The sequence below is a fragment of the Dendropsophus ebraccatus genome, chromosome 1, assembly GCF_027789765.1.
Source record: "Dendropsophus ebraccatus isolate aDenEbr1 chromosome 1, aDenEbr1.pat, whole genome shotgun sequence".
NCBI lineage: Eukaryota > Metazoa > Chordata > Amphibia > Anura > Hylidae > Dendropsophus > Dendropsophus ebraccatus.
The window spans coordinates 165325350-165345922 of record NC_091454.1 but is presented as its reverse complement, the minus strand read 5'-3'; the positions used below and the strand labels follow the sequence as shown (position 1 = coordinate 165345922).

At 39.5% G+C, this 20573-nt stretch overlaps 1 protein-coding gene across 1 annotated transcript in view; it reads right to left on the bottom strand.

Annotated features, from left to right (window-relative positions):
* ADAMTSL3 (ADAMTS like 3) overlaps nucleotides 1–20573 on the bottom strand; it is a 367623-nt gene that overhangs the window by 29307 nt on the left and 317743 nt on the right. Inside the window, exons 21-23 of the mRNA XM_069983695.1 lie at nucleotides 18487–19540; nucleotides 12362–12489; nucleotides 9652–9780 (exon numbers count right to left, since the gene is read on the bottom strand). Coding sequence (XP_069839796.1) covers nucleotides 9652–9780; nucleotides 12362–12489; nucleotides 18487–19540 — 1311 coding nt within the window. The remainder of the gene's footprint in view (nucleotides 1–9651; nucleotides 9781–12361; nucleotides 12490–18486; nucleotides 19541–20573) is intronic.

The window sequence follows — 20573 nt, the reverse complement described above, 5'->3', positions numbered from 1 at the left end:
TCACAAAGAAATATTAGATTAGGAAAATAAAGGGCTGGCGATCAATTTATATATTTAATGTACAGAGTTAAACCACATTACACCAAGGCTAGGCAGAGCATTGTATCTTAGCTAATGTCAATGAGTTCAAAGTTAAAAGGTTCTATTTTAGTGGAGTCATGTTTACACTATTAAATGCTAATAAATTACTGGGTGACAGAATGATAAAGTAGCCTCACACCTATAAAACCACAATGTCAAAAAGAAGGGCAGTGTTTTCAATGTTTAGGTCATTTATCCAAGTTTCCTTTTGAACCTGAATATATCTTAAGTACTTAAGGCACTTAGAACATGTTGGTTTATTTAACATAGTTATCGGGTTTGTGTATTTGTTTGACTTTCAAGGGGAAGTGTATATATTTTTGTAATAATTTTATCAGTCATGTGCCATGTTTGGGCAAGAGGGCATTCCACCAAAAATAACATATGGGATACACCTAGGGTGTCGCTATGAGACTTAATCTTTAAGATTTTATGCTCAAGGAGGATAAATATAGTAAGAAAATATTCATAAACATTTCCAGTGCATTTCAGAGGCATGTGGGAGATCCCCTTCAAACGGGCAAAATCTAATTCATAGAGTCAGAAGACGATAATGATTCCTACATTCTCCCTTGAAAAGTTCATGTATTTCCTAGGATTCTTGCATAAACAGAGGTGTTTCACACTAATCGGACAGAGCGCCTTTTATGCCGTGGCATCAAAAAAACTCAACTTAATGGAAGGGACAATTTGATATCCTAGGTGAAAAAAGAAGCCTTGTTTGTGCCCAACACACTGAGTAAATTATTAAAGAGTGGTTTAGCCTTGCAAAAATATTATTCCCTAATGTTCCTGTAATATTGCCAAGGTCACCGAGAGTTTAGCGTTAGAAATTCAAGCTAGGTAAATTTTTCACACTAAATCTGGGTTCCCAAAAGTTATTTATAAAAGGCAACACGTTAGTGGAGTGCTATGGGTTCAAGTAAGTGTGAGGTTTCCTGCTAGGTATTATTGGTAAGGATGAAGATTATTATTATTATTATGCAATCGTATTGCTGAAATAAAATTCATTTTTTTGCTTACTGTATGTTTGGTGAGTTAATACAAGAGACAATAGATCACCACTCATATAAGGATCAAAAGACCAAACTATTAACATTAAAGCAATTGTAAATGATAAAGTTGCCTACTTTACTGAAGCCTCAAATGTAGCCCTTTCCTTTATCCAGGTAGCTTGTCCCCCATTTGCAACAGAACACTGTACATGCATGGCCAGTCTCTAGTATAATATAGAAGAATAGTAAAGTATAGTATAGTAGTAGTATAGTACAATACAGTAGTAGAGATCAGAGTTGGGAAGGAATTAGTCTCCCTGCGATGTTGCAATTGGGATCTGTCTAAGGGTTTTTGCCTTCTTCTAAAACAACTGTCAGGAATGTGCAGTAGCCTGGTGTGAACTAGGCCTGGTTTTTGCTTCTGTGTGACACGCCCGATTATTTCTCAGCTTCCAGCAATGCAAGAATTACACTGAACTCTCCTAGCCTTGATTGCCGCAGCTGAGCAAGTCTGTTTGATTGACATTTTCCTCTGCCTGTCTGGAACCTGGAGGATCAAACCCCCGGTCCAATGGGGATCTGGACCGGGCTCTTCATCCTCATAAAAGAAAGCTGAGCCAGTCTCTCAGCGCCGGCTATTAAGGTTTATACCCTGATCCCAGCTCCCCCTGTCTATTCCTGCGATCCCCGTAACTAATCCCTCTGTTACCTGACCTCTCGCCTGATCTTTGATTATCCAACTGTTTTCTGATTTTGTACTGCGTTGCCCGTTTAGTTTGGACTTTGGATTGTTTGACTCTCCCCTTTATTGTGTTTGTTTGTCTGTCTTGTTCTATGTCGCACATATCCAGTACAGGGAACGCCTGAGGCAAGTAGGTAGGGACAGTGGGTGGGCTTAGCATCAGGGCTCACTGTCTCATCTTGTCCTCACCTCCCTGTCCGGACAACAACACAGTAGGGTTAAAGGTTAAAATATATGAACTCTTGTCTTTTTTAACTTTATTAGTTGTGTAACTATACATTAGATAATTGCAAGTATGCTCATCTGTTTCCTTTTTATCATTTTCCTACACTAGAAGGCAACTAGAGATGATTAGGGATTCCTCAGAATCGCAGCATTCTCAGCAGGCCTCTCACCAATAAAACATGTAGATCGTATTGCATTAATTTGTTTTCTGGAAAGTATCAGCTTCAAATCAGAAAAAGCGTATTGCCCCCTGCATTATAGAAGCTCAGCTACTCTTATATATTTATCCGACAATGGGTTTGTCAGCTGTTGACATGACAAGCAGCAAGACTGTGAATGTCTCTTCTAGCTATAATACAGATGGTAATCATGGGTATTGTGACCCAGCCATGTCACAGAACGGCCGGTGTTACTAAAGTTTATCCCAACCAATACTGCAGTATCGACCGGATAAACTTTAATTCTATTGAATTGGGATGTGGGAGCATCCGTGTGTGCCTGCATCCCAATTCACCATTAAACATAAAGGACACTACCGAAAAATAATTATTTTTTTTTAAATTCTGAATAACATGTAGAACAAATGAAACATTTAGAAACAGCTTAATATGTCATATTGTGAGTTACTGTACAGTATAGCAATCAGCATGTGGAGTATAATGTATAGTAAAGGCATAAACCTGAAAAAAACAGCAGCAGTTTGTAGATACAGGATGGAGTTGCAGATTCCCATAAGCGGTAGTGTAGTACAACAGGCTAGAATAGAGAAGCAGGGCTGCTGTCAGAGGTCTGTGTGGTCACATGACAGCAATGGGGAAGGAGGGTGTGTTCAAGCATGGGCCAATCAGGAAGTGAGAATAACAGAGCTGTGCAGGAAGACAGTGACAGAAACTTTTCTATACAGCAGTTTGGCTGAGTGTGAGTGCAGGCACATTATAGCAGCAGTGTGTATAGCTGAGTATAAGTGCAGGCACATTATAGCAGCAGTATGTGAAAAGCTGAGTATAAGTGCAGGGATAGCAGGAATGGAGAGGATGGGAAACACAAGGGCCGACAGGGACTGCAGGGAGCATGAAGGAATGAGCAGGATAATGTTGGCACATAAATGCAGCACTCTCTGCCTGGGGAAAGAGGTGTTGCAGTTCTGTCCCCTGATGCAAGCCCCAGCCTGAAGTGGATTTTCTATGATTTGGAAGGTGAGGGAGACTTCCTGGGTCAGTGTAAAGGGCTGTAGACCACACTATGCAGATCATGCCCCTCCCTCGGTCCACCTCTCACCCAGTACTGGGAGCTCTTAAACCAAAGCAATGCTCTTAAACCAAGTTACAATTTTGAAAAACTGAGGGCTCTGCTTGCAAAATGCTCTCAATCCAAGTTACTCTTAAACCGAGTTACCACTGTATTTCATTCTGTGTGTGTGCCCCAAAGTAAGAGGAGCCTCAGATTTCTAGGTTCTATATATTAAGGAAACCATCGACTAGGGCACATAGGGTAAATTACGACCTACTTGTGGCACCAACTATTGGGGGAAACAACATTTTTAGAGAGACCCGTCTAACTCTTGGAGGTATCTACCAATATTTATTTTTTTTAACATGGCAAATTAGGTGCAAAGCACTGTTTCTGACATTATACAAACACACATATACAAATGATAAAAATGAAATACAACTACCCATGTCATATGTATTTCTCAGCAATCAAGAGACGCATGTGAATACTGGGTTTTTTAGAGCAAAATCGGTTTATTTGCCAAAGTTCATCCTTATGTTATGTAGAAAATTCACCGCGTGCCATGAATAAACATTAGAAGAATTCCTTGATTTGCCTCTTTGACAACTTTTAAGAGTGATGAAAGGCAGCAGAGTGGCTGCACCCCATGGCACAAGTAGGGTTAAAATCTCTGATCCATAGACATTCTTATGCTGTGATCATTTATGATAGCACATATTTTTCTCTAGGAAGAAAAGTACTTTGAAGTAAGAATCTCAAGTTAACTGAAGTTAAAATCTCTAAGGGAGTATATATTTTTGTACTTGACTTGTGAAGAATGGCAGAGCTCGTGGTGGAAGAGAGATTAAAGAGATGTTGATAAAGTGTGAAGATAGAAGACAGTAATAGTGTACAGCTAGGCTTTAAAGGGGGGGGGGTATAGATCGCTTTTCTCACAAGGGAATATTCTAGATTTCTGTGAACGTCAGTAGAATATAATGTTATAAGTTTTTCATAGGGCAAAGGTCACATGAATATCTTGCTCTGCATAAATGAAGGTGAAATAGCTCCTGCTTCCAGGGGCTACATGCAGTCAAGATCTAATACAGATGGTACAGTGTAATGGTAGATATGGAGCTGCTAGGATAGATAGTGCTACTGTCATAAAATCAACCTCCCCGACGCTATAAATTATACCCTTCTCTCAGCTGTACAAAGATACTGCAATTACTGCATGCTTGTCTATAGATGTAATAATGTGGGGGCCTACTGTAAATCACAGGAGCATTGTAAGTCACTCACCAAGGAAATTCCACATACAAGTAATAGAAAAATAAAACTATGAACTGAATATGAAGACTATTTAAAGGGAACAGGTACCAGTTCCTATATTCCAATGCTCTATAATGTGCTCCCTAACTGTACATAGGAAAAATCCTATAAAGCAAAGCTGTAACGGCGAGCAGAAGCAACCAGGTATAATGGCAGTGACAGATCGCTAGACTGCAGAACCAGGTTTCACCCTTAGGAGTTGTCTTTCCAGGGTCCTTACCAGATCCAGATTGCGAATAAAATCCAGCCCTGTCTTTGGAGAGCACAGAGGCCTACTTGCTGTCTGGTTTATGTTTAATATGCTTAATGGGTTTTTTTCACAAATTTATTTTGTCACCAGGCACTGATCAGCGCCTGTTCACTTAAATAGGAGCTGAGCTGCATTTACAGGTCGCTTCAAGAGATGAGTGCGACTTAAGCATCAGCCATAGCAATTTTTCTGCATTTGAATACCGGTGGGGGACAGTGTCGGATGCCTATGGCCATGGTCACGAAACGTATGTTTTGCATAAATCACGGTCGTTGCAATTTGCAACAACGGACGTGATTTACGTGATATACGTTGTATTTGAAAGAATGGAATCCCGGCCAGAGCGTACACACATAGTATACGCGCCTGTCTCTATTTGGGCAGCATGGAACTGATGACAGCTCCCCTTTAAATGGGTTATCCACGATTAGAAAAAAAACAGCTGGGCCTCCACACCACACATCATAGGCTCAGCAGAACTAATTTTATCTCGAGTTGCGCTGTTGTCACACACACAAAAAAAAAAAAAAAAAGACGTGGCTGATGGATTGCCCACTCAGCGAATCAGTGACTGGATCGGTCTCCCGCCCCAGTTACTGACTGGCTGAGCGGTTAATCCTTCAGTCGCTGGTAGTTCTGTAATGCTCCTGGAAAATTATGATTTTCTCTGGACTTCTCCTTTAATGAAACAAATAACAAGAGAACTGCTGTTTCTGGAAGACATGTTTTTTTAAGCCTGGGTTCTCTCATGATAAGTTGACTACCCTGTGATATAATGTACTTTGTAAGAAGTATCTGGAATTAATCAACATACCAATACAAAAGGTACATTAGCCCCATGCACTGCATTTCTTCCAACAACCACTCGCCTGTGGCCAATTAATACCTATTGAGTTAATAAATGTAGCATTACACAGTGCTTATTGCAAATAATGAGCTTTCTGTGTAATTTACAGACATGCTGGGTCCTCCAGAGAGAAAAATAGAGAGAGACGCTCCTTGTACCTCCTCCCCTATACTCCAGCTTATAGTGAACGATCTTAAAAAACATAACTTCCTACTCCATTCCATACAATCTCAAAAGTAGAACAGGTAGTATAATAAAATTCCAAATACATATACCAGTTGTTGTGGTTGGCACAATATTCTCCCTCCTTCACATTAAAGGGACATGTGGCCTCTCCTGACATCTCTGTGTTGTGTCATTAATCTGTTATTCTTGCTAGAAATGTATATCTAAACAACTAACTGGGTGTTCTCTTAGGCTATGTTCACACAGCGTAAAAGTACGGCCGTTGTTGCCATTGTACGGTGTGGAACACTGCCTATTCTTCTATGGGATCCTGACCAGAGCGTATGCACATAGTATACGCGGCGCCGCGAGAAACTGACATGTCAGTGAATTGCGGCCGCAGAAAGACCTGTCAGTTCACACAATGAAGCGAGCGGCTCCGCTTCCTTGCTTCATTGTGTGCTATGACAGTTCTGATGCGGGAGCACGCTGATGCGCCCGCATCAGAACACTGCGGATGGAAAGATCATCAGACTGCAGTACCGGCCGGTCTCTTACACCAGTGATTTTCAACCAGTGTGCCATGGCACACTAGTGTGCCGCGACACATGGTCGGCTGTGAAACAGGAGAAAACAATGTGGGAGAGAAACCTGGGGATGGGGGAGAAACAGGGGAGAGAAGCAGGGGGAAAAGAAACATGGGGATGGGGGAGAGAAACAGCGTAGAGAAGCAGGGGGGAGAGAAGTTTGGTGGAGAGAAGCAGGGGGGAGAGAAGCATGGGGGAGAGAAGCACAGGAGAGAAGCAGGGGGAGAAGTATGGTGGAGAGAAGCACAGGAGAGAAGCAGGGGGTAGAAGTATGGTGGAGAGAAGCACAGGAGAGAAGTAGGGGGGAGAAGTATGGTGGAGAGAAGCACAGGAGAGAAGTAGGGGGGAGAAGTATGGTGGAGAGAAGCACAGGAGAGAAGTAGGGGGGAGAAGTATGGTGGAGAGAAGCACAGGAGAGAAGTAGGGGGGAGAAGTATGGTGGAGAGAAGCACAGGAGAGAAGTAGGGGGGAGAAGTATGGTGGAGAGAAGCACAGGAGAGAAGCACAGGAGAGAAGTAGGGGGGAGAAGTATGGTGGAGAGAAGCACAGGAGAGAAGTAGGGGGGAGAAGTATGGTGGAGAGAAGCACAGGAGAGAAGCACAGGGGGGAGAAGAAAACAGGCCCAGGTGTCACACTTAGTGAGTATTAATACATTTAGAATCTATATTAACTATGCCGCGGCTCAAAAAAGGTTGAAAATCACTGTCTTACACTATGTGAACATGGCCTAATACAGTGTAGAAACACACACCCAGTTGGCTACTTAGCCATACTTAGCCATAAGATTATACCACTGTTATTTGTATCTTTTATGGAGATATGAAGCTATATTGTTGAATGTACATGAGCTGGTTAGCTCCACCTGTTGTACAAAAAAACTAAATAATTAATGGAAGAACGGCATGCTTTATGTTAAAGAAGCTAGCAAGACTGCAAGTCATAGGTATTACCATCACCTTTCTAAGAGCTTTTTACTTAAACAAATGCACCATTAAGTACATCACTGGGCTTTTTTTACCTTAATCGATTGGCCGGTGATGTCGGTGGTGCAGTTCTTTTTTCAAATTGCTTTCCGGTTCCCATGCTTGGCGCCAGTCCTTTCCCGAGCACTAGCCCACCCCAGAGCACTAGGGGCAGGTCTGCCGGGCTCCAGTGTGGCGATATCCCCTCTCCTCTGTGACGCTGCTCCACTGATTCTAATGGAGCTGTGTCACAGAGAGGAGGGGGTTTTGTCAGACTGGGGCTGGCGGGCCTGCCTCAATGCTCGGGGTGGGCCAGTGCTCATGAAAAGACCAGGGTAGAGCTTGGGCACCGGGAGACAATTAAAAAAAAGGATCACAGGCATCTCTACACTGGCACCAATCTATTAAGGTAAAAAAAGAACAGGCTCTACTATGATAATACCACATTTAAAAATGGCCACAAGTACTATCCAGGACATCCATAAGGAAAAGTTCTACTTTGGTTTAGTCCCTCTTTTGCACCCAAGATTTATGCTTTTACCATAATAATAATAGCAGTAGTAAGGGGGAACAATTTGACTTTGGTCTGGATTTCGACACACGCGATTCAAGCCTTTCAATTTAGCACAGATTGATGTTTTGCATTGTAGCAATTCATCTGTTGTATAGCACTAGTTACATAATTCTACACACATCTGGAAACCAAGTGTTTCTCTTGCACCTAATGACTTTCGAGCAGTGTATACATGCTTGATGTAAATCCAGACTGTGAACAAGGCTCCTGTGTGTTGATGGGAATTTACATCTGAAGACATAAAGTATGTAAGCATATTTTTAGGTAGATTGAGCACGCAACACAACTCCGGTTTGTGTGTCCCCCCCCTCCCCTGCACAATGCCGAAAGCAAACATCTGTTACTACAGACTCCAAAGTAGAATTGAAATTCTGAATTATATACTTTTTATTATGTGCTGGTAAATTGTTCTGAAGGATATTATAGTAATATATAGTAACAGAGTCACAGTAGGGTGTAACAGTAATAAAAACTCTTAAAGTGTATTGTATGCATTTTCTGCAGGAGATATCCAATTTGTGATGCTTTCCTGTTTACATAATGTATTATACAGTTTAACCCTTGAATGACAAGATCACCTTGTCTATTCACATGACTGTACGAGGCCATGAGAAATTGTAGGTTTTTTTATGCTATTTGTGAGTGCACATAAATTATGTTCACGTGGCTGCCTAAAAGGTTTAATGCAAAAGCAATCAACACCATTACTATCACTCCAGGGGCAGTGTCCTTCACTAAATCACTGTATCCTGTATATCTCAACATGCAAAACAAGGAAGAAATCCAGGAACTTTTTTCTTCATTCACTTGAAAATATATTCCAACTTTTTACAATGTACAAGTGCCATATTCCTTACTAGCATGTATAACACCCACAAGTGCAAGAAGTTATATGGACTCTGTGTTCCACATGATCACTTTGGGGCTGCCCTCCATTAGCTAGAGATCACTCAGTCCAGGGGGCTAATATAATGCAGTGTGTCATCATGCAATGTTTCGAGCAACTTCTCCCTTTGTCAAGCGACATAGAGGCTGGGAGAGGACGGGGTGGTGGGTGCGAGCACACAGAGGGGGCGTGGCCTTTGCATGTGCCACATTTAACAATCTTTTTGCTCCAGTGTGCACAGGATTTATGTAGAGCCATTGCTCCTCTGCATACATCATTACTATAAAACTCTCAAGCCTACCAGTACATATCAGCTGCTGCATCCACTGCAGGAAGTGGTGTATTCTGTCCATTCTAACATGGGGCTCTCTGCTCCCCTCCTTTCCGTGTTAGGAACTGTCCAGAGCAAAAGAGGTTTTCTATTGGGATTTACTACTGTTCTGGACAGTTCCTGTGACGGACAGAGGTGGCAGCAGAGAGAACCATGTAAGACTGGAAAGAATACACCATTTACAAATTTACAAATCTATAACTTTTTAGCACCAATTAATTTAAACATTTTTTTCCCTCCAGGGTACCCATTAAAATGACCATATTGGAAGTTCCTTAAATGCCAGCTGTTAGCGTAATAAGGATGTCAGAAGACGACCGCACAGCAGCACAGGACATCTATGCAGGGCTCATTCTACAGGGCCCCTGTAATGACCGCCACAAAAGACGGTATTGGAAGCCAATAAACCATAAAAAGGATGTGATTACATTCAGTATGAGCACATTAAATATTCTGTGTTACCTTTAACAGGACATTCCAGGGTTACATTAATTCCTTTTCTTGTCACCAACAAGTCCCCCACAATCGCCAAAATGTTGTCTCCATCCAAGCTGGTGATGTTCCTTCTGGAGGACTGGATCACAGGTGGTTCTTTAAGTTAAAGTGACAAACATGCTGTAAGTAATTAATATGATCTATCTATCTATCTATCTATCTATCTATCTATCTATCTATCTATCTACTGTATCTCTTTTTAAGAAAATCCATGGCACTCTAATGGTGAAAAAAATTAAAACATGTAGTTTTATTCACATTAGTGCACCATTAGAGATGCAACGTTTCAGTGTCTGCCTGCCACCATTTTCAAGCAGGCAGCCGCTGAAACGTTGCATCTCTTATGCTGCACTAATGTGAATAAAACTACATGTTTTGACTTTTTTAACCAACGTTGAAGTGCTGTGGATTTTCTTAAAGATATATCTTCTTATGGTCTGAGTCAAGACTTGGTCCCCTGGCACCACCCAACTACCTGCATTGTGAGGTGCTGCTTCTTAATTAAACATTTATCGATCTGTCTATCTTAATGATATATGATTGCTACCACAACTTTTGACAACAATATCTCAGAGGGTTCTAGATAGTTAAACTGTGTCTGCTTTTCTATTTACAAATATTCCATAATGGATCATTACAAATTTGACCTTTTTACTTTTTATAATTATAGAAATAAACAGTAAACCAATAACACCACATTATTTTAATATATTTATATATACAGTATAAGGCCATTTTCACATGGCATAAGACACCGGCCGTTCTGTGACCTCTCAATGTGACTTTTCTCCACATTGAGAGGATTGAAACGTTGTTGTCTTTTATGGGTTAAATAAACACATTTTCTTCAATGGATACTTTGGAGTTCTGCAGCTTTTTGATTGCATATAGCCACGCATCAGAGGATCCTGGTACATCTGTTGTCACCCAACTGCTATTCAACGAGTGCTGCGAGTATTTTGTGAAATAGATAGATAGATAGATAGACAGATAGGCAAGAATCCACGGCTTTCCAATTCAGTGAAAATATTCCACTGAATTTTTCACTGAATTGGATTGCCACGGCTTGCTGTTTGCCTATTCAAAAGAAGGGCTTGATCAAGTCCTGAACTGCTGGCACCACGTGTTGCAGTGTCCTGTGCTTGAGGACTTATAGATAGTTATATAGATAGATAGATAGATAGATAGATAGATAGATAGATAGATAGGAGATAGATAGATAGATAGGAGATAGATAGATAGATAGATAGATAGGAGATAGATAGAAAGGATAGATAGATAGATAGATAGATAGATAGATAGATAGATAGATAGGAGATAGATAGATAGATAGATAGATAGATAGGAGATAGATAGATAGATCACAGATTATCGTTAAAGTGAATTATTTCTATGTATACATAAATTAAGTTTTTTGTTTTTTTTTAGAGCAACCTGAAGTTACTTTTCTCATGCATGTTTTTTACTCAGACCATTTAGGAGGACAATCTCTATTATATTCTACTGGCCATTAATCTGACACTGTAGCACCATGAGATATTAAAAGACTTTGATCTGCTATTTTCCCAAGCAGTTGAATTACTGATTGACTGGTATGATGTAGATATCGAGATCAAAAGAGAATTCAATCCTGTATAATGGTGGTCATATGTGAGATAAAGATCCAACCTTTCTCATACACAAGATATTTTATTATTATTATTATTATTTTATTCCCCACATACAGTGGTTTCAGGTCATCTTTGTATAGTGCCATCATCTTCTGTGTTACTTTTTTTTAAACAATAAAGAAATGATAACAACTGATCACACAGAGTAAACTAGATACATGAGAAAACAGTCCACCCCAAAAGATTTAACCTAGGTAGAATAAGTGGGTGGCTATAACAGGAAAGACAGGCAATGAGTAAGATGTAAGATGGGGATTGAACCCAACACCTTTTACGTGTAAAGCAGCCATGATGATCACTACACTATGATGGTCTAGTTAAAAGTAGGTAGTAAATTGGAAAAATATAAGGAGACTTTAGGCCAGACTATAAGCAAGATGACATCCTGTGAATGTATAGGCAGTATGAATATGGAGAACTAGAGAAGTGATGATAACAGGAGGTTGTACGGAAAAAATAACAGTTTATGTGTAATGCAAGGGCTTTGCATGGTGTAGCACATTAAAGCGAACCTGGCACCCTGGCACCTGGGGTAGAACTATCCCGACCTCAGAAGTCCCTGATACTTAACCCCGCTCCATACACCGGTACCAGCAGGAGGGGTTAAGTACCGTGGCTCTCGGGGGTTGGGTGGGTTCTTGCCAGGGTAACAGTTTTCTTTAAGGAATGTAGATGGGGCAAAAAGTGAGGGGAATGGCAAAGGAGCAGTGGAGGAGTGGTAAATAATGGTAGGATAGACTGCAGGTTCCTTTATAAACATATATACCACAACGCAGACTTCTGAACCAATATAGGGCTAAAATGTCAACTGCATGTAATAATATAAAGACTGTCTCATGCTTGAGAGAGCAATGAATGGGGGAAATGTTTTAAAGTTGGAGATGGTAGATGTGAGGTTCGAAGTGCTAAGTTTTTGCTTCAGAATTTATAATAATGGTGTGTAAAAGCTCGTCATTTCACATGGGGGATTCACATATCACACAGTATGTCATGGCCACAACCTTTACCTGCAAAATACAAATGGGATGTTTCCACATCGGATCCTCTGTCAGTCACAGCTGCACACTGATAAACACCTATATCTTCTTTGCCTGGACTGAGTATGTGAAGCTTTCCACTGTGTTCTCGGAAAAGTCTATGGGTGAACATAAGTGTGTTAGTTAAACTGAGCATGGATCTGTCCAAGTTTAAACAGGGGGGAAAACCAGCATAACAAATGTAGTACTGATAGTACTGATGAAATGGGGAGTGGAGCTGGTGATCCTATACTCTAAGCTATATACTACACAGCACCGACATGATATTAAAGCACTGGACCAGGACCACTGGACAACATTAAAAAAGAGCAGGCCTACTATGTGTGCCTGCAGATATAATTTGATGTTGCCCAACTATCTCAGTCCCACACTTAAAACGTAACTGTCATTTCAGGGTCATGAAAACATTAAATATCAACAGTACAAGCGATTTTAAGAAACTCTGTAATAGGTTTTATGTACTAAAAGAGTTTCCTTCTGGACTGAAAAAGCAATCTCCCAGCCTCCCCCTCACATCAAATGAAGCAGGATTTCTGTCTCCATTATGTGGCTATGGAGAGGGGAGGGGCTGTTAGGAGTGACTGAGCACGGAGTAGCCCTGCACAGCACAACACCCTGCAATCTTCTCTCAGTAAGTTCATAGATAAGCACTGACCTTTCTGACACCTGAATTTAGCGTTTTAGGTGCCCAGAGAGTCTACAAACAGCTGACCTTCATGTCACCTCTTCCTGCTCCCTCATCTCCCTCAGCCCCCCCCCCCTTCATAGGCTTACAATGGAGAGAGCAGAACCCGTCTTCACTGGCTTCTCTGTAATGAAGACGTGTTTGCCTGATAATGCACAGATAAGAAGTCAGGGGGGGAGGCTGGGAAATTGCTTCTTGAGTACAGAAGGAGGCTTTTTTGGCTGATGAAACCTATTACAGAGTTTCTTAAAATCGCTTATACTACTGATTTCTGCAATAAAAAAAACATGACAGTTACGCTTTAAATTTAAAGTGGATTGTACAATGTTGACATGCTCCTTTTAGTAGCTACTGACACTAGGCCACACCAATCCTACTTCACACCTTTGGTATACCTCAGGTCCTGTAATAAAAGTGCAGACCAGTAAGACTGGCCATACATGTAAGAAAATGGTTAACCAGAATGGAATTCTAGGCTGACCATCATCTGTAAATTGCTCACAATTGATCTTTGTGAGGCTGACACCAGACTTATGTCTCCCAAAAATTGATTGGTTGGATTCTGTCCAAAAAAGAGTGTGATTGGCTGAATTTGTCCAATTTTTGGCTCTGTGTTTAAGCACACCCTGGGTTTGAAAAAAATTAAAAATGACCTGCCAGATTAGTTTGCTATGTTGCTGGCATAATGATTCCAATAAATGTTCCAATAGGACTTTCATTGGCCATGTTGTGGCAAAAGTCCTATGTGTATGGCCAGTCTAAGAAGTATGGTAATTAGTAAGCATTTGCTAGACCCTGTGCAGATGGACAGTTTTATCCTATATTGATGGCAGTTCCAATTGTGTTTGTGCCCTATCCATAACTTGTTTTACGAAACTGTTACAGAGCCTTTTGCTATTAAAAATGACCTTGTGGCATAATAAATAAAATTCTAGTTAATTTAGTTATATTGGAATTTTTATCTAAAATTTGGATGTTCAGGAAAAAAAACACAGACTGGTTAATAAATGAAGCCACGTCTTGACTTTAACCCATATAACTACAATTTTTTACAATAAAAAAAAAAACAAGAGTATCAGGACAGAGTAACCTGAGCATGCAGTTTGTAATTTCTGTCCTTTATGTTCTCAGTGTGTTGGAATGGCTGGCACTAAATCGTGTTGTCTGAAGACTGAGAGTGGAAACCAGTCTGTCAGTTTAATGCCCCAACCTCTTTGTATATGAGGTGTAATATATCCCCACAGAGTGCTGTATGTCTGGGTTCAATACACTGCCAAAGCCCAACAAATCCTAATCTTTTAATTCTGTGATTGAACAGGCAGAGTACAGAACCCAGCCGTCAATCATCACATAGGGACTGTTAAAGGGATTGTGTCCTGGCAGAAAATACATATAGCGTGTCATTTTAAAGCTACCATGTGGCACCGTAAGAGAAATTAAAAAATCTCTAGTGTGTCACTAATGAAAAAATGTGTGTATCATGCCAGCGCCCAAAGCCTCAACAAGGCCTGCCTAATTTTTAAGATCCGTTTATGAAAATATTTGTTAGAGAGTTTTTGGTATTCTGCATTTAATCACATGGCTCAAGGGATGTATAATGGGAAATTCTTCCTAGCTAAAGTAGGCTGAAAAGGAGTATGAATATAATAAAAAGAAACATGCAAAACGAACATCAGGAATCCTTCAGGGGCTTAGTACATTGGCTTAATGCTTAGGACTAATTGCTGCCAAGCCAAAGGATCGGGTTTGATTTCTGGCTTACGGTTCTAGGCTTCTCTTGCTCACATCTCAGTTTTGTTTTTAATGCAACATTTACAAAGCTCACTATGTAATAATCCTCCATTGTATTTTATGATCAGTAAAGAAAATCTAGATGTGGGCAAGAGAAGAATTTACTGTATTAGGAACAGCATTTCTTCCACTTTAGATCTGCTAAAGTTAGAAGCTCCATGTTTATTAAGAGGCGCAGGCACCTTAATAAAACTGGTGTTTCTGAGACTGTCCATGCACAATTCTCTGATACAGTATACGGTACATTATAAGCTGGTGTAGAACTGTGATTAAAAAATATTTTAATCTTCTAGTATGAATTGTATTAAGTGGGTTGACTGTGATAGGGCACCCATCCCATAAAGCCATGTCTTTTTTGCCCAAATAAGACATTTGTATGCCAGTCTTGCTGTACAGAACACAATAAATTATCCCTTTATCTTGTAAACTTTGTTTATACATCAACCTGTAGCCCCTAACTATATTAGCTCTGCTCTCGGTTAAAATAAAATAAAATAATATAACAATTATTCTGAAATGACACAGTCTTTAAAAGTGAATCATAAATCATTTTAATATGGAGACATGTCTGTGTTTCATGCTGCCTGTGGTTCTGGGGAAATTAAGCAGTATACAGTGCCTATGCACATCAATGTGCTGCTGTGTAATACACCTCCAGAGAGAAAGATGCTCTTTGTTATTGTTTTCCATACCGAACAAGAAAATCCAGAGCAGAGAACCCCAACTAATCCCCTTTGATATTCCCTTTAATATTTTGTGTCCTTTTGTATATTCTGGGAATTGTGTTATTCACTCGCATAGTATATTCAATATTCTGTAGGCTTATTTTCATACTCAGATGATTGAGATAACTGTCTATGAAATAACATTGTATCATATATATACAGATAGGCAGATAGTAAAGAGTTGAAGCACATTTTATAGTAGAAAGTTGTATTATACAATGATTAGCTTTGTATACGTATGACTGCGCAAGGGTAGAAGGCATAATATATATATATATATATATATATATATATATACACATATATACATATATACATATATATATATATATATATATATATATATATATATATATATATATATTATGCCTTCTACCCTTGCGCAGTCATACGTATACAAAGCTAATCATTGTATAATACAACTTTCTACTATAAAATGTGCTTCAACTCTTTACTATCTGCCTGATGAAAGTGAATGAAGGAATCAGGAATGAGTTTTCCTAGCCCTGTTTGCTGAGAACAGTGTGTTTCTAGGCAGGCTCTGTGACCTGTGCATAGGTCATTCTGCAGGAATAGATATTTGAGCATCGGCTGTTGTGAATGGTGTCTTATCTATTCACTACTGTTACTTTTCCCTGTAACCTTGTCTGAGAAGAGGACACTGCTGGAAAGTGATCTGCACAAAAATTGTCAGCTTAGTTGTAGGCTTAGTGGTCAGAATAAAAATTGCAAGATATTAGGATTTTTTCAGAAAAATAGATAGGAAAATGGTAAATTTTAATTAATGAAAATGTTTGATATATTTCTGTAATAATAATAATAATAATAATAATAATAATAATAATAATAATAATAATAATAATGTTTATATTATTATATATTTCCCCCACTGTATTTCTTTAACAGTCTATGTATATCCAGGTCTGTTTTTTTCCCTATCTGATTATAACTAAATATTTAGACCGTGTCTTGTCAGCTTGTATTTCATTATTGTTGGATAAGAATAGTGATGACTATAACCACCTATATTTCTATTATTGGATTAGAAAGCCCACCAGCTACAGCACCAGTCCTAATAAAGCTACAATACTCCATATGTTTAATTGTACTTTCTATCCAGTAGATAGGTCCGTAGTGATGTAATTCTGCTGGCTGAGAGACTGCATAGAATGCAGATGCTTGCTGATTTATATAGTAACAGGTCAATGACTAAAAATCTTTCCTTCCTACTTCACCTCCAGGACATGCTGTAATTCCACCAGATCCAGACATGGCAATACAACTGTTATACGTATTGTTCTAATATTAACATATGTGAAACAATAAGTGATCAGAAAGAACACGCTTGGAAACACTACATGACTAGCGCTCTTCCTGCACTGGCTCATAACACCTGCTATAAGCCATGTGTGACCCACTGATTACAAAGTCTGAGTCACACAAGAGAATTTTTTGGAGTTGCTTAAGCAGGAAGCATAGTAATATATGGTCCTCCCATATTTCAGAATTTAGGCTTACCAAAAAATAATTGCTTCCCTTGCCTAAAGCCCAAAGGGTAGGGCTGGAATAGCTAAATTGTTCCAACCACCTGCATATCACCTTTGGTTATAAGGATATTTAATTGAAGAAGGAAATTATTCTTATTACAGTCAACTAATATACAATTATCTATTGACTTTAGCTGCAAACTGGAAAATCTAGACAATAAATTAGAAAAAATAAGCAGTTTCTGAACCTGTATATGATAAAAATGTGGTCCTCAAACCCAAATGTGAGCCACATTCAAACTGCAGATTTATTTACTGTGTTACATTTAGCTGTATTACAGCCTAAGGTCCCATCCTGACAGCTCTTATAATCACCCAAACTGACAGCACCACAGATCCCTATGACTGATCGTAATTATGCTGATCATTTTAAGGCATTAGATCTGCAGTCCGGCCAAGACTTGCTGTCATACTGCAAGTTATTAGGTACTTTAACATTCTTCTCAGTCACATCACTGTGACATCATTTAAAGGAATACTCCAGCAAAAAAAAAAAAAAATTTCCTTCAAATCAACTGGTGCCAGAAAGTGCCAGAAATTAGTCATTTACTTCTATTAAAAAATCTCAAGTCTGCCATTACTTATCAGCTGTCATATGTCCTGCCGTAAGTGGTATATTATTTCCAATATTGAGAGCGTAGGTTTTCTATGGGGATTTGCTACTGCACTCAACAGTTCCTGTCATGGAAAGAGGTTCACAAGGACCTTTATCTCCTATCCTGAACCATTGTGGGTAAGCTTTTATATGGGACTTATACTTCTAGAAAGCTGGATGCAATGCCCATAGAATCCAGCTTCCCAGCCTGGTAATAATCTCACAGAGAGGACTGTGCAGTCACTGCCTGAACTTTAGAGAAGCAGTCCGGGTATCAGGCACTTTCTAGTAAGGTGTTACTTTGCTAAAAAGTATGACTAAGGGTATAAACCCACACACCGTATATGCAGCAGATATGCAACAAAAACGCAGAGGATTTGTTGGTACAGATTTGATGCTGTGTTCAGTTAATTAGATCTAATCTGCTGCGAGTTTGCTGCGAGTTTGCTGCGAGTTTGCTGCGAGTTTGCTGCGTATCGCAGCAGCAAATACGCTGCATATACGGTGTGTGGGTTTATACCCATAAAGTGTGAAAAAGATAATGTATATGATATATATATATATATATATATATTTTTTTTTTTTTTTTTTTTTTTTTTTTTTTTGAGAAACAAGAAATTGGGAATTTATATTAGCTGACTGCTACCAATACTAGTATTATACCATCCAAATTACCATTAGTATAATCTATGTTTTATTTTGATACAATAAAATATATAAGGACAGTGTAACATTGATTAGAGTGCTCTTACCTGTCAGAGAATTTCAAAGCTTCTCCATCTTTACTCCAAGTTAATTTACTCTTAGCTTCACCATCAACATCGCATTGAATAGTAACCAGTTGGGTTTTGTTAGTGATGAAGCCATTGTTCCCAATGATCAGATGCAGGGTCTTGTTAGAAGACAAAATATACCCATTCTTCTGCTGGCGAACGATTAGTTGCCTCTTCTTGCTATCCCTTCCCATGGCTTTATTGCTGAAATGCTTCACACTATCTGGTTCTTTTGCAACTATCTTATGGATAGATATACTGTCTTCATTGGATCCTTTCCACTTTTCTGAAGGTGACTGAGGTTTAGACAACTCATTCACTACATGGGATATAATTTGACTTGCAAAATCATCACTGATTTCACCAGCCTCAATAAGTTCACTCATGTTTCTAACCAAAGCCTCAAACTGAACAGTGTCCATGCTGTAGGCACCTTGCAGAACAGCTGCCTCCAGCCTCCTGTCCTTAAATTCTTGGGAGCTATACATCTCTGCAGAGTTAGTTACTAGAGTTTCCAGGTTTCTTAAGACCATGACATCCTGGGCCTGATTCTCATCATGATAGAAGTTATTGTTTTTATTCCATGACTTCCACATTTTACTCATTTTGTGCCACTTTTCCCCCAAGTTGTTTGCTTCATTGGGATCTTTCTCAAAGCTTGGTGCCTCTAGGAGTCTATTATCAGTGCCGATCAGCTTAAGAACAAATGTTTCATAGGCAGTGTGTGCAATACATTTGTAGATGCCAATATCCTGAACGTCCAGATTATGAATCTTCAATGATCCAGATTTTGTTACTCCAAGCTTTTTGGAATATTTTAAAGGTTGTCCATCCTTTTCCCATTTAATAAGTGACTTTTGAAAGCGGCGAACCGGGCACTTTATCACTACAGATGTCTTGGGAAGTAAATACGCTCTGCTCCCAATGGTAAAATTAATGCGTTTTTCTTGTCTCGTCTGAATGTAGACTCGATGGATGGCAAGAATTTCAGGAGTTCTGGAGATGTCTTCTTGCTTAGACAAATGTTTGTTTTCTTTGAAATAAGAAAAAGCAAAAATAAACATGATTTTTATAAAATTAATGTACACTGTGCTTTCTCTATTATGTTCAACGTCATGTGATGCAAAAGGAAGTGAAAGTGTAACCTATAAACTGTCATACTGTACCTGTATAGTTTAACCTAATGGTAAACCAAAATTAAATGTGTTCATTCTTACTCTAACCCAAATACAGAGGAAATGAAAAGTCTTGGGTAACCTTTTATACTTAAAGGAGAACTCCGGGCCCTATCTACAAATCCTGGGCGGGCAAAGGGTAGAGGAAACATAATAAGGAATCTATACTTACCCGTCCCTGCAGCCCCCACAGCACCGTGTCACCGCTCCCCTCCTTGAAGCTTCTGCTCCTGCAATGTCACATCCCGACTGAGAAATGCCTGATCAGCCAGTCAGTCACTAGGGTGGAACACCGCTGCAGACTCTGGCAGGCTGAGCAGGTACTTCCCACTGGGAAGTGACAATTCAGGAAGCTGGCAGAAAATAAAGATTCACGGCTGTCAGAGAGTTATTGATGAAATGTTGTGGGGACACAGGGATGGGTAAGTATAGATTTTTTTTAATTTATATTCCCCCACAGCCTGCCTGCACTGAATTTTTAGATGGAGTCCAGAGTTCTCCTTTAAGGAAGGAGCTATCTTCCAAAGATTCTATATGTTTAAATAACACTCCAAATTATAAGCAATTTCAATCTTAAACTTATTAAATGATCTAGTGACATTTTATTTTACAGTATGATGTCATAGTGTATTGCCATGTTCATGTCCACACGCTGAGTTAAGTGATGCTTTTTCTTTGCAATTATTTCTCTGTATAGTGATACTTTGTTCGCTACAGAGCAGTCAATAGAAATAGCTTTCTGTTTGTCTGGATAAGACCAGAACCTCTACTGTAATATGTCAGTGCAGCTAAGACGACTTCTTCTCAGCCTGCTGTAACTGGACAGCCAGAAGAATCTACAGTATACCGTTGGCTCCTAGAATACATCAGCGTGCATGAAAGAAAAAGATG